Here is an 18,086-nt window from a genome sequence, read left to right on the forward strand (position 1 = left end):
CCTGTCCATAAATACACTACTAGCCTGTACTCTTATGCAACGAACGGTACTGAATGAAGATCCAGTCAACATGTGGTGTGTTCTGTTTGTTGTGTTCGTCTCGTACCTGAGGTTTGCTGGTGGCTCGGAGGTGAGACTCATTGATGGAAAGCACGAGTTTGAAGGTCGGGTTGAGGTGAAATACGACGACGAATGGAGAGCAGTTTGTGACCATGGATGGAACATGAAGGCGGCCAATGTTGTTTGCAGAATGCTTGGATATCCGGATGCATTGCGCTATACAAAAGGGTGAGCATACGTGTGTTTGTGGGTCATCTAAAGTCATCCTCTGTTACTCTGTTAATATGTTGTGATGATATTGTCTGTTGACGTGGGTTAACAAACTTCCTCAGCGCACAGAACCCACAGTAACAGAAAGAGTGTCATTTTTCTGTCATTTTTGCGCGAGCGAAAACAAACGCGAGGCAGGAGCGAGGACAGCGCGAAGGGCGAGTCGCGCACCTCGCGTTCGTCTCGCACTCGCCACGCTTGTCGTGCAGCCCGAAATTATGTCCGATCATGTGGAGTTGTTTATGAAGCTTCAATTTTGGACAAATGTATTCCATAAAATTTGTGCTTAACCGCTCGATATCGATCAAGGCCAAAACTCTCCTGCCTTTTGAAAAGGAATTTCTATTCTCCATACCTCAGTTAACACTGTTCTAAAGAAAAGCTCATCGTAAACCAAGGAAAACAGAGGGGTATGAGTAACTTAGCTAAATAGGCTAAGTAAAAAATAGTGCTCAGTTAAAAATCGTTAATTGATAATGGTTCATGGTGTTAGAATTTTTAACATATTTTGTTTTATGTACATCTGATAGATCGCAGAAATTCATAATGTCGGTTTGCCTTAGAAGTTAATGTCATTCTGCTTCATCAACTGAGTCTAGGCGGCACGGAAAGTCCCGAATCTCTAAAGAAAAACATTTGTCTTTCAAATCGGCTTTCTTAATGCTCGCAGTGTCAACAAATGCTTTTCATTTTCATTTTTTACGTTACCGCGTTCGTTCCAATAGCGTAGCTCCATCTCTCTGTCTATAAACCACACATTACCCACAATTCCTTGATACGCCCTGACAAAAGGCTCACAGTGAAACCTTTGGCTTTAGAATCTCTTTACAGAGGCCAATTTACCATATACCCGCACTAACGCAACACCACAGTTTCTTCAGAAAGTTACCCCTTCATCGATTTGGAAAGTAGATGGGAGAGTGTTCCTTGTTAGTATAACTTACCAAACAGTATCCGTACCAATTTTTAATAAGTTACTTAAAATGTTCTCAGACATCTAGCCTTTGGTCGCGGAAATGGAGAATTTTGGTTAGATGACGTCAGATGCGGAGGAAGAGAATATGACATCGAGAGATGCTCACACAGAGACTGGGGACGACACAATTGTCGTTCAACCAATCAGGCTGGTGTTGTATGTAAGTTACATCGAAGTGACATAATCTTGAAGCCTGAGCCATCATCGGCCAGTGGAGAGGTATGAAGAAACTCAAGTCAGTTATTCCTTTAGAACTAGGAAGATTAGGATTAGGGGCCTTCGCATTTAATAACGATTTCCAAGCCATAATGAGCATTCAATTCATTCAGATACACCTGTGCCTCTCAGTACTACCTGTGGTGCACTCATCCCTAGACATGGCTAGTTCCAAGCCCGCTCGCCGAATGAAGGACCTCTTTCAAGTACCAGATAAGGCTGAGATTACAGAGAGAATAAAAACATTTGAACGGCGCAACGGACCTACCATCCTACTTAGTTATCACATCTTTTCATCAACACTTTGACCCTTAAAAGTGACTGACATCTTATTTCTCCGTACATTATCACACCAGCAGCATTTATAAAGGTCACAAGAATAAAGGAAATGATTTCCAACTGAAGAAGCTTCTGATTGTTAAACAAATTATCCTTGTCAGCACCATGAGAAGTGTATGGAGAACGTGGAGAATATGCATACTCATGTTTGGGTGTAATGATAATTTCTATATACCTATATATCTAGTATCTATCTAGTATCTATAAAATTTAACCAGGTATTAATAAAGTCCTCACTCTTAGCATGCAATTAAATCAGATATGTAGCTCATTTAAGTTACGATTTCGCTTCTTCTGTTACTGAGGTGACACACGTGAACCTAAAGTTACAAGGTCCAGTTGTTGATGACTACATATCAGAAGGTGTTGTCCAGGTGGAGCATGAGGGAAAGTGGGGTTATATTTGTCCTTCTCAATGGACTCAACTTAACTCGTTCGTGTTGTGCGGTCAACTGGGATTTCCTAATGCTGAGAAACTTGAGTCCTACACTGAAACTATTGACAGTTTGGACCCTTTTTATTGGCTGGGCCAAGTCACGTGCATAGGATGGGAGTCATCCATTGTGTCATGTGATCATGCAGGTTGGGTTCGCCACAACTGCGAGATTGGAGGAGCCCTGAAGATCAAATGCGCGCGCAAAAATATCACGCAGGTAAGTAAGCCGTTTGGTCGCTATATCTTTTGGCAAGAACGATCGTCATAATATTCATTTGATTAAAAACAAAACAAAGCAAAACAAAGCAAAAAAAAACAAACAAACAAACATCAACAAATTCGGTTCCAAGTTTGACTTGAACAGGTGATTAACATGGTTGACAAATTGACTTTTGCACATTGTAGCCTCAAGAGGTTCGACTTCGAGGTGGTGCCTTCGTTTCAGAGGGGCGAGTGGAAATGAAGTACCGAAGTGAATGGAGAACCATATGTGACGACCACTGGACACTGAAGGAAGCTAATGTAATCTGCAGGTCTTTAGGCTATGGGTCAGCGGCGATAGCAGCCCACAATGCGTATTTTGGAAGAGGTATTGGAAAGGTAAAATTCTTTAATATTTGTACTTAAGTTCGCGAGGGAAATTAAGTCAAATGACTTGTTTTAAATACATAACATCAATTTCGATTTTATAATCTCTTGATTCATCGGATCCCAAACTGGCTTTTGTTAGTTTGCAGTGTTGTCATTAGGAGCCGGTAGGCGGCGGAAACCCGCCGGCTGTCAGGCCATTTTACGCCGCCTACTTTATGACCAGAAATTTTGTAATAGTGAGATTTGTCTTCCCAAGAAATCTTTTTTGTAAATCTGAGACTTACTTTAGTGATCATTCTCTTGTATATATCTGATGTTATGGAAGAAGGAAAAAACTGAAAACTTGTACAGGAACTATTGTGCAAAAACTATCAGTGGTGTTGACAGTTTACTTGAGTAATATAAATGCGTCACCGTCATAAAGCACGAAACCATCGCAATTCACATGTACGTTGATGCTTCAAAAATCGAAAATGATGGCCAGCGAAGAAAGCGATCTCTTCGCGATTACTTGTCAAGTCAATCGAAGAAGACAAAATCTAGCAAAAAAAGAGAGCCACCAAGATAAGAGGTAGTTTCGATCGCTGTCAAATATTATAATTGTGAAGCTCCTGAAGCATTTAATACCAAGATAAACTGGCCCCATTTGGTAAAATACAGTGGCAAATTATCGCTGATCCACTACATACTTTCAAAAGAGCTTTCAGAGGGTTGGAGAAGGAAGTGTCTATAAAGATCTTTTTCACCTTGCTGAAACTGTTGTGTCCATTCCACTCCTAAGATTTCAAAGGCAGGAAGATTTTCCTTTGTTGTAAACATGTACCGTTAAATAATTTAACTTCTCATTGGAATATGTTCTTTCTGGTTCGGGACAGAGAGACTTTAACTGCTTTTGTAGAATCGCAGAATAGAACATATAATTTACGTTATCCGACAGAGACATGACAACAATTTTGAAGGAAAATTTTGTTCTTTTGTTTATGACTTCGACAGAGATACGTGAACATTAAGTTCTGCGATTTAAAATGTCATTCCAACCATACACGTGGCCGTCAAAGTTGCTGCTAGATTGTTGGTTTTTTTTTAAGGATTTTGCAATGTTAGAATGCTCACCAAATATGGACCTTTTGGAATACTTGTCATTAAACCCCTCAGACAATCCTAATTAAAAAATAAACTAAGGTGAATGTTCCGTGATTTTGCAAACCTTGCAGCATTTGGTGAGTGATTTCCAGATATTTATCAGTTGTTATGTTTAGAGATGAGAGGAAATACTTTGATGAATGAAACATACCCTTATTTTAAATAAAAACGTGAAGCTTGTGTCCAGAGGGTTTTTATAGTGATAAACAGGGAAATTGAATTTAACATCAATGTCTGGCTAAAAAAAATGCTGCTCAAACATGCCCCAGAATGCTGGAAAATGCATCTCAGAGAGTTTCAAATTTCAAATTTCCAGGGGAACACACCCCCAGACCCCCCTTGAGGGGCGTGTTGTGCAGCCACCTACTCAGTTCAGATCAGACACCTATTACATTTTCTAGTGACAACCCTGAGTTTGTTGTTCGTTAGTTTGTAAGTTTGTTGTCCTGATGATTCTTAAGGTGAACGTTATCCAGAGAAATTCTGGTCGGGGAAGAGAGAGAGGGATGGGAGGGAGGGAGTTCATTTTCAGTTCATTTTTTTCATAACATTATCATCAAACCATCAAAACGTTTCACAGTTTTTGTCACACATCGAAGTATAACAATTGAGTGCTTCTAGAAATGATTTGACGTATCTGTGTACTTTTTTTAGGAGATGCTGCATAATTTACGCTGTCAAGGCGATGAGAGAGACATCGGCCAATGTGAACATCACGGATGGCGCAGAACAGAATGTAATCATTATGAAGATGCTAGCGTCAAATGTCATTCTCCACAACTTCAAGGTCATGAGGTTATAATCTGAATTTCTTAACAATCTGTTGTTTTGTTTGAGGTAACAAATGTTAAACTTTTTTTTTCACATGCAGAGGGGTTCTAATTTATAAATTATGTTGAAGGGAACTGTAATTCTTTACAAATTTGTCTCAAGTTATACAAAGTTATTGGTGATAAAGTAGTTGAATAAGCGATAAAAACACCATAAAGAAGCGAGAATTACAAAACAAACGAAGAACAACAAACCTTTGGTTGAAATGATTTAAACTGAAAAAGGGGATGTTACCTACCGTGGCCTAGGATCTTTTGAACAGGATTAGTAGTACTCCCCAGTCGCTTACACAATGGAAACCAGAATGACCAGCTAACTTCATGATGTGAATATGCAGAACAAGGGTGGGTTTAAAAAAAATCTCCTTTCCACTATGCAATTGTATGCACTGAAGTAAGTTAACTGGAAATTGAGTCTCGAGTCGTGAAATGCAAGCTCTGCTCTTGTCTCCTAGATTAGGCTCGCAGGCGGTGCAAATTCTTTCGAAGGTCGAGTGGAGGTTTTTCATGGCGGACGATGGGGAACTGTTTGTGCAGATAACTGGCGAATAGAAGAAGCAATGGTGGTGTGCCGACAGTTGAATCTTGGATACGCTAGTCAAGCAGCCACGCATAACTATTTTGGCGCCACAAATCTCAAAGTCATCATGTCTGGAGTAATATGTCGAGTGGACGAGATCTCCATTTACAACTGTCAGCATCATCAGTGGAACGATACAACTTGCAGCAACAAAAACAAATTAGCAGGAGTCATTTGCGTAGATGGTAGGATTCAATAACTTAAGCGATAGCTTCTCCGTTCAGGTTTTGCTTTAGAACTTGTATCTCTGGGCGCGGGCGAACTTTGTTTTATTTGGTGTATTAGCAAACAATGATGTTATAAGTTTCCGTAGAAGGTATGCCCCTTGGTCATCAACATCATCCATTGATCATTTTAAGTCCATTCACTGTGGTTTCCGAGTAATACGAGTTGTTCAATACCCAAGAGGAGAGCTGTCTTCCTTTAAAGTAATGAAATGTCGACTATGCAAGTGGAAACGAACAAGATCAAGCTCGAGTATTCTGACAGTAATCAGGAACTTTCTTATAGAGAAGAAAAGGGCCTGCTTAACATTAAAATAAAGGGATGAATCTTTTTGAAATTGAGGAAATCTATGGAGCGATAACGAGTATCCTAAGAACTCGGGGGAACTATTCAGCTCCGGACGAAACCTATTAATAATAAATCCAAGATGACGATCCAATCTAAGCAAGTTTATGTGAATGACCATTCGTCCCATTCCCCTCTTGACTTTTTAAGGGCTGAGTAGTTGAATAGGAGAGAAAGAAAAAATGCATGATAATAGCTTAGACTAATCAGTGTACTGTCCTTCGGTTAACAGAGTTACCCGATCTCGTCATCGATACTGAAGCTCTGAAAAGCGAGATGCGTACGCAGTCCCTCCACGTTGACCATCTGCAATGTGCTTATGAGGAAAACTGTTTAGCAAAAAGTGCAGATGTTCTCTTTAGGTATGTTACCCTCGGACGGTAAGATGTTAACCAACGAATATTATTTTGCCTGCATTTTGTGACATTTTGGAAAGTCTGAGGAAAAAATTTTGAGTCAGTGTTTTTCAAACAAGGAATGTAGTGACACTTAAACTCCAAAACTGACTATGATTTTTTATTTCCTGGACTTACTTGATTATGAAATTTGACTTTGTTTAGAATTAAGCCCTCTTTTACACGATCGATTCAGGAATGTTATGAGGAAGTAAGTTGTGTAAATAATTTCATGGCAGCTCCGATGCCAGTTCTCCACAACTAACAACTATTAATATAATTTCCTTTAGCCCTTTTAAAATTTGTGTTTGGAATTAGATCAAGGTTGCAGCATTTGAAATCTAGTTTGCGATGAGAATCAAATCAAAAGGAAATCACTTTCACCATTTATATGAGGCTGCTTCAACCGACTTGAGGACCATTTTTGAAGCTGGAGGTCTTTACATTAAAAGGGAAAGAAAATCTGCCACTTTGGGTCTTAAAATTTTTAAGTGATTTCTAAGGAAGAAAGTATGTAGAAAATCGTTCCGTGTTAACAAATGCATGGCAAGGCCAAAACCCCGTATTTCTTATTCGTCATATCAAGACGTTCAAGGGTACGGATGCTGTGTCAATTGTCAATCATGATGCAAGTTCAAAAGATGGATCACTGTCGTAAGAATGTTTATTGCTTGCTCAAGGGGCAAAGTTTTCTGGGAGGAGAAACTCCCTTCTAAATTGACGTTTTACACTAAATTCTCTCCCCCACAAGAGTCAAATAGAGATTTTTCTTATCTTCGCGTGGGCCCATAGGCTTTCCAACTATTTCAGCCAAGGAAAGAGAGAGTCGAAGTTCGAAGTGATTCTCACACAGTCCGAGGTAACAGTCTAAGAATGCAACATAAACGATTAAATGAACAGAACAGTAGTCTGCTCGAACCTGTCTGTGGGCTCAGGTTTGTGACCTGCATGGCATGTGTCCGCAATGTGCTTTGCCCCGTTATTTTCCTCGTGATGCAAAAAAAATACGAGACGTAAGCCTACAGGCTAAACTTAGAGAAATTGAATGCTTGCGTAACAAATTGTTATCAAGTCAATTATCAACAGCTCACCTTTTGTCAATAGTTGTACAACTTAACTTATCCTTATTATGTTTTTCACCCAGGTCAAGTGGTAACCGGTGGGCTAGGCAAAACCGGATACGAAAACTGTTACGGTTTACAACAAAGATTGAAAACAGAGGTTGGGATCATTTCCGGCCGAACTCGCCCAGATCAGCCTGGCAATACCACCAGTGTCATGGACACCATCACTCTATGGAGACATTTGCTACCTATGCTCTGCTACGTAAGTACGAGCCAACATTCTCCTTGTCAACTGGCTTTATTGGAGAAAGAGATTTCCAAATGAGTGTCTACCGTTAATTGAAATGATGTCTAACTACTCTGTACTAACTCCTTGAAACTAGAGCCATACTAAAATTCTCAGCCAGTCAGATGTACACTTTTCCTGCGCTTGCCGCGCTTGTCGCACGAACAACAGTTTTGTTCCAGCTTGTTGCTTCTTTCGATCTGATCGGCTGATGTTTGATTTTTCGAAATTTCTCATCTAAAGAAATTTAAGAGTATATTTCATGATTAGATATCTAATTTTAACTCAGTTGAACCAGAGTTGAACCAGGACATCAAAGGACAGGCCACAGCGCCATCAATCAGTACATTTCCACAACGAGTTTTTGCCTTGGAGGTAGAAGTTAAAAATACCTATATCTCTAGAAACTGGGTTGTCAAAATATTTCAGTAGGAAGCAACTCAAAGCATAACAATTTATTTTAATTTGCCTCCCGAGTTTCTTTTCGATTCTTTTGTAAAAGAGGTGGGACGAAATATTCTCACTGTCCCACAATTTGGCCACATCATTCGTTTGTCTCTATAACAACAATCACTTTTTTACTTTTAAAGGTCAGGGTAATTGGAGGAGAGCCGCTGACGGGCATAAGGCCAGTTTTTGTTTAGAAGACACAGAATGTGATCCGGGCTTCGAGAAGAAATGGAATTGCACCAGAGGGGGTGACCAAGGCTTGTCTCCGGGATGTTTTGATATTTATAGTCATAAGATTGACTGTCAGTGGATCGACTACACCGGCATTTATAGCGGTGCTTTTTTTCTTCGTATCCAACTCAATCCTGGAAACCAGGTGGCTGAGTCAGACTTCAAGAACAATGTTGCAAAGTGCTCGGTTTATGATTATGGGAGCTTTTTTATCGCTCACAAGTGCTGGATAGGTAAGTTTTATGATCTGAATTCAGTCACAATTGAATAGAAAACGCATGCTGTAGAATGTAGGCACAAGAAAGTGTTGGAGTACACTTTTTTTAATAGTAGTAATGATAATGATAGCTGTTATTGTTACAATAATACCGTACATTATTGCGGGGGAGTTCATACAGTGAGAACAAAGTAATTGGGTATCAAAGCATCACAGTAATGTTGCTAGAGGTAACTTTGACAGTTTTGACTTAATAGCGAATTCAATATACTCACTTTAAAGGAAACTTTGTCATGTGATTTCAAACCGGATTTTTTAGTGCTAACATTAACCGAAGCGTCCTGGTACAAAGTTTGGCACGGCAAATTTAGTTTTCACGCTCAACCCGGGAAAGACATAAGGAGCTAAGTACGCACCATCACAATGTCTTAAGGGATCTTGAACCACACTTTTAGAACTGAATCAAACATTAGAACTGGAATCTTTTTTTCAGAAACTTGCGAAAGTGGCGTTGACACGTATGCTGGGAATTCACGGGGAAAATGCTGCGCGTTTCCTTTCCGTTACAAAGGTAAACTGTACCATTCTTGCACAACTGATGGGCACAAATTAAAAAAGAAATGGTGCTCAACAACCGATGATTACAGCAGGGACAAGAAATGGGGACTCTGCTTCAACTAGGTGAGTCAACATGACAGTCTTTATTCGTGTTCAATTATTTTTTAAAAAATAAATGGTAACATGCAGGGTCTGACTTTTATTTGCTTTCGAAAGCCTATGGTAAAAAAAGCCTTTGACTGAATCAGTTCATTTGTGTAACATTTCAGTAAACTGGAGAAGCAAATGTGACCGAAAGATTCAGCCATGTCTTCGACATCTTGGAAAAGAAAGAACTGACTTAACATTCATACAAACTTAAGAGCAGCATAAATATAATTCTTTTTACCAAGCTACAACATTTATCCTCTTGAAGTTCTATATAGTAAAGCCTATATCTGGAATAACGATGTTGTAAACTTCAAATTTCCTCGTCGCTTTAAAGCCATTTGTTCGTATTTTGTGAATACTGAGTTAGCATTTCCCGAGTGTTTATCGATGCTGCTCATCTTAATCCCCATCTCAGAAATCAGTCATGGTTCAGTTGTTTTTCTATGCTCCATTTTCAGTGATACGTATAATCATCTCAGCAGTGGGGCGAATTGGAATTAAACTTTTAAGTTACTAAAATGTAGCTTTCAGAAACTATGTATAGAATAGAACGTACTAGTATAACTTCCATTTTCTTCTTGTGAAGTGTAACAGCCCTTACTTGTACGTATGTATGGATGTGTCCTACATGAGAGTCTCGGTTAAATCATTCTATTAGTTAGTCTGTCCTCTTTTTAGGTTGACGAGCTGAAATAGAAAGATCCAATTAGAAGTGTTCTTTTTTTCATATTTCTTGATTACTTCTTAGTCTTTCTTTTTCTTTCGTCATGTTCCTTGATTGAGGAACGAAGACAGTTCTGATTGAGAAGAGAGTGCCTTGGGTTTGAAGAGCGCTCTGCAGAGCATTTTTATCAATGCTCTCCGTATTTCGGCGTTAAATAGAAACAACAGAATAGGGTCTAATGCCGAGTTTGTGTACATGACACATAAGAAAACGTTAAAATATATCGGACTGATTTTCCTTTTACCAAACTTGTGAACCGTCTGCACAACGAAGAAAGGAAACCAGCAAAGAATGAAAATTCCACCAATCACAGCTAACACCCCAGCAGCTTTGAAATCCTTTCGTCTCTTCTTTGTCTGTTGTTGCAATGAACTGGCCTGGTTTTGTGAGTCTATTTGTAGCGCATGATAACGGGCGATCAAATAAATTTTCACGTACGATACGCTCATAACTACGCTTGGAATCACGATCACGAAAAGCCATAAAGCTAGAAAGAAATACAACACTTCGGAAATGTAATGTTCCTTAGAGATGTTCCCACTTCGGCATATTGCTTCTTTTTCCCTCCACAAAACAGGCGGAGTCGCCAGACAGAAACTGCTGAGCCAAATCACGGCCAGAATGATCTTGGCTAGTACAGGTGGCATTCTGTCCGAGTAATTCAGCGGTGACGAAATCACAAAGTATCTATTGACGGCTACCGCTGACAAACTAAAAACGGACGCTGCACCGAAAAGTACCCCTAGAGGAGTAGTGAAGTAGCAGACGATGTAGCTTGGGTACCAGCTGCGGTCAAATCTTCCAAGAATAGTAGTGGGAATCTTTAGCAAAGCGTTCAGGAAATCTGACGCAGCTAAACTTAGTATGAAATAGTAATGAACGTTTTGTAGAAGTTGCCTCTTGACAATTACCGTTAACAACAAGCCATTTCCAAACAAAGCAGTCACGACCAAGAAAGACAGATATAAAATGAGACCAAGATTGCTGGCTGTCAGAGCAGGAGCCTGGGGAGGGTTAGGTGACGTAGTGCTGTTGTCGGCCATGATATATCAACTCAGTATTTTGAATCTATCGGTCATCGCTCTGCGAGAAATAGAAACACATATGTTTTGATGAAGGCTTACAACGTTAAAGTATTAAATTATTTCCACAGCAAATTTAAAGTATGAAATCATTTCCACAGAAGTTCCTACGTATGAAATGTTTTGTCAGTAACTCAGAACTTTATGCCATATAGAAAACCATGAGCCACCACTAGACCCCTTCCGATGCGTCTTTCCCCTCCTCTCCCACACCCTCGCACCCTGTCAGTCCCACTCCATGCTTTTGGTTTCATCCCTCCCCAGGCCTGATCCCTCCCACAAGTCGTCCGTAAAAAATGTTTTCGAAAGCTCAAAAGCTGTTCGCGATTCATCAACGCTAAAGCAAGATTTTCTCTTCGAAGTTGTTTCTATATCAATAATCGATTATTTGAACTCCTTTGAATATTCAAGTTCTCTAGATATAAGTTATGCAGATGGACTCAGTATTGAAAAGAAAAAATTTACATTTGCAAAGACAACGATGATATAAAGCACTAAACAAATGGCTGAATGTTGCTGAGAACTATGGGAAAATACTAGAATTGCACTGATTCTCGTTTCCAGTTACTTTGCGAACCGAGCGACATTTCCAGGATCAACTTTCTGGTAATGGAAAACACATGCTTTCAGTTTTAAGTCATCTCCTTCAGTTCATCATAATGATAATGTTTTAAGTGTCATCCATGCTTTTCCCCTTTGAAAACACTGTGTATGCAGTTTACATCATAACACCTAACAGACTCCTCTCATTTAGAAAACAAGAGCTCTGCCATTTGTATCTGACTTGAATTTGCTCACTAAGTAACACCGGGAGATGCCGGTTGCCTAATTATATCTCTTGATGCAGTCTGATCGAATAACATGAACTCAGTGACGACTGCACATAATCAGTCCTGAAACAATTTGCACAACAACAGAAATACGACGAAAAATACATTCCACAAAGTGAAACCTAACTTGCGAACTTCACCATATGCTAGAGAACAGCTCGGTAAACACTTATTTACGTATTTTCTGAGATAATTTTAAGATATGTTTTGTTGATTAACACGCTCAAAAAGAAAGCATACGGAAAACCGAAACAACCACTACCCGTTGACGTCAATATCTCCGCCGCTCAAAAACAATTTCGAACCAAACCATGGAGATACCTTGTGTTGAGCTGAACTGTAAGAAGCTTCCGACATTTCTCATTTCCGCTGATTTCGTCTATTGAAATAGCCACTACTCTGTGGAGCGAAGAGATGATTTATGTCATAAAAATAACTGAAATTGCTTGCCTCGATGGAGTACACGCTGGGATAGAGCTTGACCTTTCAGAAAGGGTTTTCTAATATCAAATTTTCTAATATCAAATTTTCTCGACTCTCATTTCACAATGACTTTGTTTTGAAGAATACCCACCGCGAAGGTTTAATTAAACCATTTCCAATAGCTACAACTATCTGCTTCACAATGAAGGCTACAAAAAATACACACCATATTGTTTTTGTTTCACCTGTTCGGTTAATGAGGCAGCAATAACCTTTGAATTTCAGGACGTGCTCTGCGGCTGTATTTACTGCATACGTTTTGGTGAGATGAGAGAGCAGCGTTTTGAGTAATCAGCTTTTACGATTACCTTAGTGCGAGATATTTTACTTATTGTTAAATTTTTGGTTATATTTTCTTTATATCAAATTTTAAAGAAAGTTTTGTTTATATGAACATTGCAGGATTTGAAGGATAAATTATAATCTGTCTTGATAACGGAGTGGTGAAGGAGTTACTCTGAATATTATACTTCGAAATTTCACGTTAATGCTAACAGTCACTAACGTCTGAGGTTTAGCGTTCCTCAGTTGTCTTTTTGGGTGTCTTTCATTTTGAGGACGCTTCGGTGTCAGAAGGAAAAACCGTGACCGATTATCATTGAAAATATAAAGAAGTACTTTGATTAGTTCCAGGACCATGAAATCTGCTTTTATTGCCAGCACTGCGAAACTGATCATTTATCAATTCGTTGTATCGTCAATATTGATTTATTGTTAAGATCGTTCTTCTTTAGTCTCGGACTCAGGTCACATAAGATTTTAATAGTTCTTTTTGGGAACGCCTAACATTAATAATATTCGAAATAACAACTTCACATAAACCGCTGTCTACTCAGTTTTTAGAGCTGATCAAGCTACGATAGCTTAATAACAAAAGGTTCGCAGCGGTAAGTGTTTGGATTTTGAAATCGCATCTATTCAGCAGAAAATAAAATTTCAATTCAATAATCCAGTGCGATTGTCTTAAAGAATCGCACTTCAAAAATGATATCTTTCCGTGTCTTCTAATTAAAAAAAAAGTAATGGCTTACTAGGAGTCCTGATCAGCGGCGTCAAGCAAAAAAATCAGTGCTCTCCAGCTTTCACGTTGGGTTCGTGTTTCGTTGACGTTGATTTCAAGCATTCACGTACGGTAATAAGGAGTACGAACGCTTCGTTTGAACATAATTAAGTGTGTGAGAAAATCATAGGCGTTCATGGTTGCTTACAATAAATGAATCCGGTGTGTTTTTCTTGTGATCGAGTTTCTATGGCAACCAAAACGTCACTTCTCTTTGTCTGCATTCGGTAATTAAGCAACATTTGGTGAACTTTACAGTTACAACAATTAGTGATTCCTTAAATCCATTAGTGGAATTGTTGTGTCTTACGTTACACTGTTCGCAGGTTTTACGTATTTTAAGCTTTCATTTTGAACAAAGTTTTCTGCTAATTTCCTACCGACAATCTGGAAGGAAAGACACTGACACCTCTTCGCATTAGGACATGCTCTTCTTTTATGGTCTAAGATGACAAGTCGAAATCATAACCTTTCGCCAAAAATAAATTGTCCTTATTGTGGACTTCGCGTAAAATTTTAAAGCTTGCTAAGGCCTCACACGCCCGAACGCCGCCTAGTAGAGAGAACGCAAAGGTGTAGCTATCGATGAGATCTGTCGTTCTTTATTTTTCAAAAGTCTCTTTTTGCCTCAGTGAAAAGCAGAGGAAGCTCTATTGTTTAATGGAAAAAAATTTTACTTTCCATGAAACTGGATCCACACAACTAGATTTCTGTAGAGACGCTTTCAATAGAGTCAGTTTTTTCCTTTATGTTTCATGGTTTTCGAGCCATATGATCCTGATCAAACAGGAGACATTTTTCGATGAGTTCCAGGAGAAAAGATTTGTTTTATTTAGTAACTCTGGACATTTGTTCTATTTCAAATGTAAACTGTCATAAATTTTCACCAAATTGTGAAGAAATTATACTTTTACTTAAGGTTATCCTCACGACAAGGCAACTAACTTTCAAATATAATTATTAAGCCTGTTAGCAGATGTCATTCTCCATCCGCAATAAGTTGCATTTACAATATTCGTATTTACATCATTTGATGTTTACGTCCTATGAGTTTTACTTTGTTTGTTTTTGCTAAATTGTCAAAGCTAGACGTTAAATTAAATTATTGTCGTTCAACTTGTACTAGATCCGGAACGACAAGTTTGCTATAAAAGACGATTGCAACAGTTATGATTTGTAAATTACACTTTTGGCAAAACAGATTGGAAGACTGAGAGTCTTGTATCACGCATGCAGAGACTCATTTGGCTTCTATTTTACACAAAGCCGTGCTAACGGTCTTCGGAGCAAAGTATATTTACAAAACAATTCGAACATATTCCGCAGTCGTTATACACTGTTGTTGTAACGCTTCCAAATGTTAATTTACCTCATTTGTTTCCACGTAACTGGTTCCATCTCCTGTTCAGAAAGTCAGCTCCAAATTCCGTGCATGTCGAACGCATATGGTTTGAAACTAAGGGCTCAATTATTCGTCAGCTAGGCAATGGATCTTACTACATGCCAAGTCAAGTGATTGCAATTTTGTTCAAGCTAAAATGATTGTCATAACGTGGATTGCCGACAATTCTTTGCAAATAAAAATATATTAATTGTCCTTTTGCTTTACAACTACGCCATTGGTTATTGTAACTGCGTTGGTGATTGTTCAACAATTTCAACAATACCCCCCCCCCTCCCAAAAAAAAAGGAAAAAGAAAAACAAAGCTAACCTTTAAAATTATCGACTTTTTCTCTGCCGTTGGTATCTATTCCTTTTAAATCTAATCGTTGAAAGCCAAACTACCCTCATTAAGGAAATGAGTCAAATTTTTACAATTATTCATTAAAGAATGGCTTCATCATTCAGATGATTATTGCGGTGAGGATATTCGGCCTTTACGCTTAAGCTAAAAGCTTCTTCCAAGGCTATTTTGTTTCAGTCAAATTAAAGCGATGTTTCACAAATAAATCCTTCTGTGATGAATAAAATCCATCAATTCGTCAGACAGGCTGAAGCACCATCGAACGACCGAGTTCTAAGTAAAGCAGAGTAGCCCTTACAATGTTAATGATCATTAGGTAAGACCACGTATTTCTAGACAGCTAGAGAAAAAACAGCCGACTTTTAGTAAAAGGTTCTTCACTTTCTATCAATTAAGGACATAATTCAGCCTGGTCAAGTCGTGATTTCGCTTTCCCCCATTTTTTCTGATAACAAGTTGAACTTTGTAATACAGAGCAGAATTGAAATTCATAAGCTGATATCACTTGAGCTCAAATTTGCGTGTATGTGAAAAAAAAAAATTCACTCGCTGCCGTTGCACGATTTACTTAGTCTAGTTGTAATTTCAAACCTCTACTCAGGGTCCAATAACAATTTCAGTCATGTCTTAAACTGGTATTTAAACTCACAGCTCGTCATAAACTCCTCAAGGATCAATATTGCACATATTGTAATGTCACGGTTTTCATTATTTGAACGAGCACACTCTTAAGCCTGCCAAAGAAATTATTTCTACTCTTGATTTCACAGCTGCAGCTTTTTCTATTTTTTTTTCTTTTTGTTTAAGACAGCTTCTTCTTGCAAAAACCGCCCTGACGTTTCATACGCAATTTAAAAATCGATCTAAGTCGCCATGGTGGAAGTTTTAAAAGTAGAATTTGAAGTGGTTCTCGTTAAAATTACTATGGTCAATAGTCCATGGAGTTACACAAATCTTTACACGCATTTATGTATCCCATTACGACCCTTCTTAGCGAGTTCTCTAATTTCGATTCTACTTCGTATGCACACTCTGGATTAGTTTTAGGGATTGATTCAGGAAGTTTTTAAAAATAGATAGAAATATGAAGAAAAGGTCAGGAGTTTGTCTATATGCTGTAAGAGTGTCCTGAACAAAATGCTGTCAAAATAAATCCTGGTCCTGGGATTTATATCTTAAGTGCCTCTGAATAAGATATGGCTGGTTGCAAGACTTAACACATTAAACAAATCTACAATCCGAGAAGACACCAATTTTGATGTTGGCAAGGCTAACTATCGCCTCCATGCTTCATAATTTAGAGAATCTCTGAGTACGAAGCCGGACAATATGCAATGTTTTTGTAGACAAGGTGAGCATGCAAATAAGTAGTTTCTTTACATAAGGGTCTTTATTTGTAAGAAAAATGGTGGCGTCAGTAATTGATTCCGTTGGAAACTTAATAAAACAGGGAAAGAAAGGGCAGATTACTTACGTTCTTCATTTTTTCTTCTTCTATTGCGTGTGTCTCGCTCTTCAGTTCTCGATGCGAATAAACCAATTTGAAGCAATTAGCCATTCCTGTTTCTCTGCATAAAATATGAGAAATAATACCACTCCTATCTTTAATGCAGGTGGCTCTTAAGTGCTCTGAATGACAGCTCAAGAAATAATTAAAACTTCCTAACCTTCAGGCGGGAAAAAAAGGCTTCCACTTAGCTAAGAGCTTTCTGAAAAAGAGTTCACTTAACATTGAGGCATATTTATGACCTTTTCAGTTCGTCTCATTCAAATCATAATAATTCTCTATATTTTTTAAATCTTATTAGCGTTAATTCTAAGGATAGATCAATTGGACAGAATTTACGTAAAGAAATAAAGGAAGAACATTCGTGATAAAGGAGACTGAAGGGTAACTTGACACATGGGAATATGCTTGCCAGTCTGGCTGTGAAAGGTTCACCTGTTAATGCATCAGATATTTACAGTTTCGATAGGGACTGTATATTTATCACATACGATATATATATATATATATATATATATATAATAGCAAAGAGAAACAAATGCATCTTTTTTTAGAATGTATCGGTGTTGCTGTAAGTTGCCATTCAATCCGATAAGCTTCGGACGCTGGGAAACATTCGGTGGTTGTATAATCTGTTGCCAGTTAGCGGCAGTTTGCAGTTTTCGGGGAGGAAGACTTTTGGATTATTAAACAAATGATTATTTATTTCAAAGGTTAACTCACAAACACGTATTAACTATTATAGAAGATAGAATAAGTTGTATGATAAGGAAAAAGAATAGAATATTTCAACATTTCTCTGGAAAGGTTGATCACCCCTTCCTTGTAGCTACACTGGAAATTTATTGTCACGTTCTTCATCCGTTGTGGGCCGGTCTTCTGTGAATTAATACTTGGTAACAAGAGGGATGCCCATGACTTATTTACATTTATAACTGAAAAGATGCCAGGATTCTTAGGTAAACTTTGATTTGGTTTAGAACAACAACTACCAAATATTAGCGCTATGGTCTCAATTAACTTTTCAATGAACTCAAAGGCGAAGGTTAATAGCATTTTTATGACCCTGTGGTGTCGCTAAATTTCTTCATTAAACGATTAAAACCAGGAGCCCATTACCCGGAGCTTCCATCTTCCACACTGACCCTCTGAGCCAACCTTGTCCCGTATCTTCTATTTTTAGAAGCACCTCCCACCGCGGCTTTCGCGGGTGTTTTTATAATAGCCAATCATAAGAGAGCTGTCGTCTCTATTGTGTTATGTCTCTATTGTGTCACTTGCAGGCCGCACGAA

The 18,086-nt window shown here is 38.5% G+C and overlaps 2 protein-coding genes across 3 annotated transcripts in view; one reads left to right on the forward strand and one right to left on the reverse strand.

The window, feature by feature from the left end:
- The window catches only part of LOC148742151 (lysyl oxidase homolog 3A-like), an 11,860-nt gene extending 589 nt beyond the window's left edge, over positions 1–11,271 (forward strand). Inside the window, exons 1-11 of one of the 2 annotated variants that reach the window (XM_088752366.1) lie at positions 1–288; positions 1,324–1,525; positions 2,167–2,514; positions 2,703–2,897; positions 4,686–4,826; positions 5,317–5,626; positions 6,244–6,373; positions 7,551–7,732; positions 8,347–8,670; positions 9,148–9,335; positions 10,664–11,271. The exon at positions 1–288 is cut by the window's left edge and continues 589 nt beyond it. In XM_088752366.1, coding sequence (XP_088608492.1) covers positions 35–288; positions 1,324–1,525; positions 2,167–2,514; positions 2,703–2,897; positions 4,686–4,826; positions 5,317–5,626; positions 6,244–6,373; positions 7,551–7,732; positions 8,347–8,670; positions 9,148–9,335 — 2,274 coding nt within the window. In that variant the 5' untranslated portion in view covers positions 1–34 and the 3' untranslated portion in view covers positions 10,664–11,271. Of the gene's footprint in view, positions 289–1,323; positions 1,526–2,166; positions 2,515–2,702; positions 2,898–4,685; positions 4,827–5,316; positions 5,627–6,243; positions 6,374–7,550; positions 7,733–8,346; positions 8,671–9,147; positions 9,336–9,481; positions 10,092–10,663 lie in introns of those variants that run through there. The other variant, XM_088752368.1, reaches the window with a different exon arrangement.
- Positions 9,337–11,129, reverse strand: LOC111324378 (5-hydroxytryptamine receptor 4-like). Its single transcript, XM_022927928.2, has one exon. The coding sequence runs from the start codon at positions 11,127–11,129 to the stop codon at positions 10,128–10,130; it is 1,002 nt and encodes a 333-aa protein (XP_022783663.1). The 3' UTR covers positions 9,337–10,127.
- Positions 11,272–18,086: the final 6,815 nt, after the last annotated feature.

Source organism: Stylophora pistillata, chromosome 1 (genome assembly GCF_964205215.1).
Source record: "Stylophora pistillata chromosome 1, jaStyPist1.2, whole genome shotgun sequence".
Classification (NCBI taxonomy): Eukaryota; Metazoa; Cnidaria; class Anthozoa; order Scleractinia; family Pocilloporidae; genus Stylophora; species Stylophora pistillata.

What these genes read in the sequence shown, in the direction of transcription:
- LOC111324378 (XM_022927928.2), bottom strand. Translation starts at nt 11,129, where the DNA reads ATGGCCGACAACAGCACTACGTCACCTAACCCTCCCCAGGCTCCTGCT.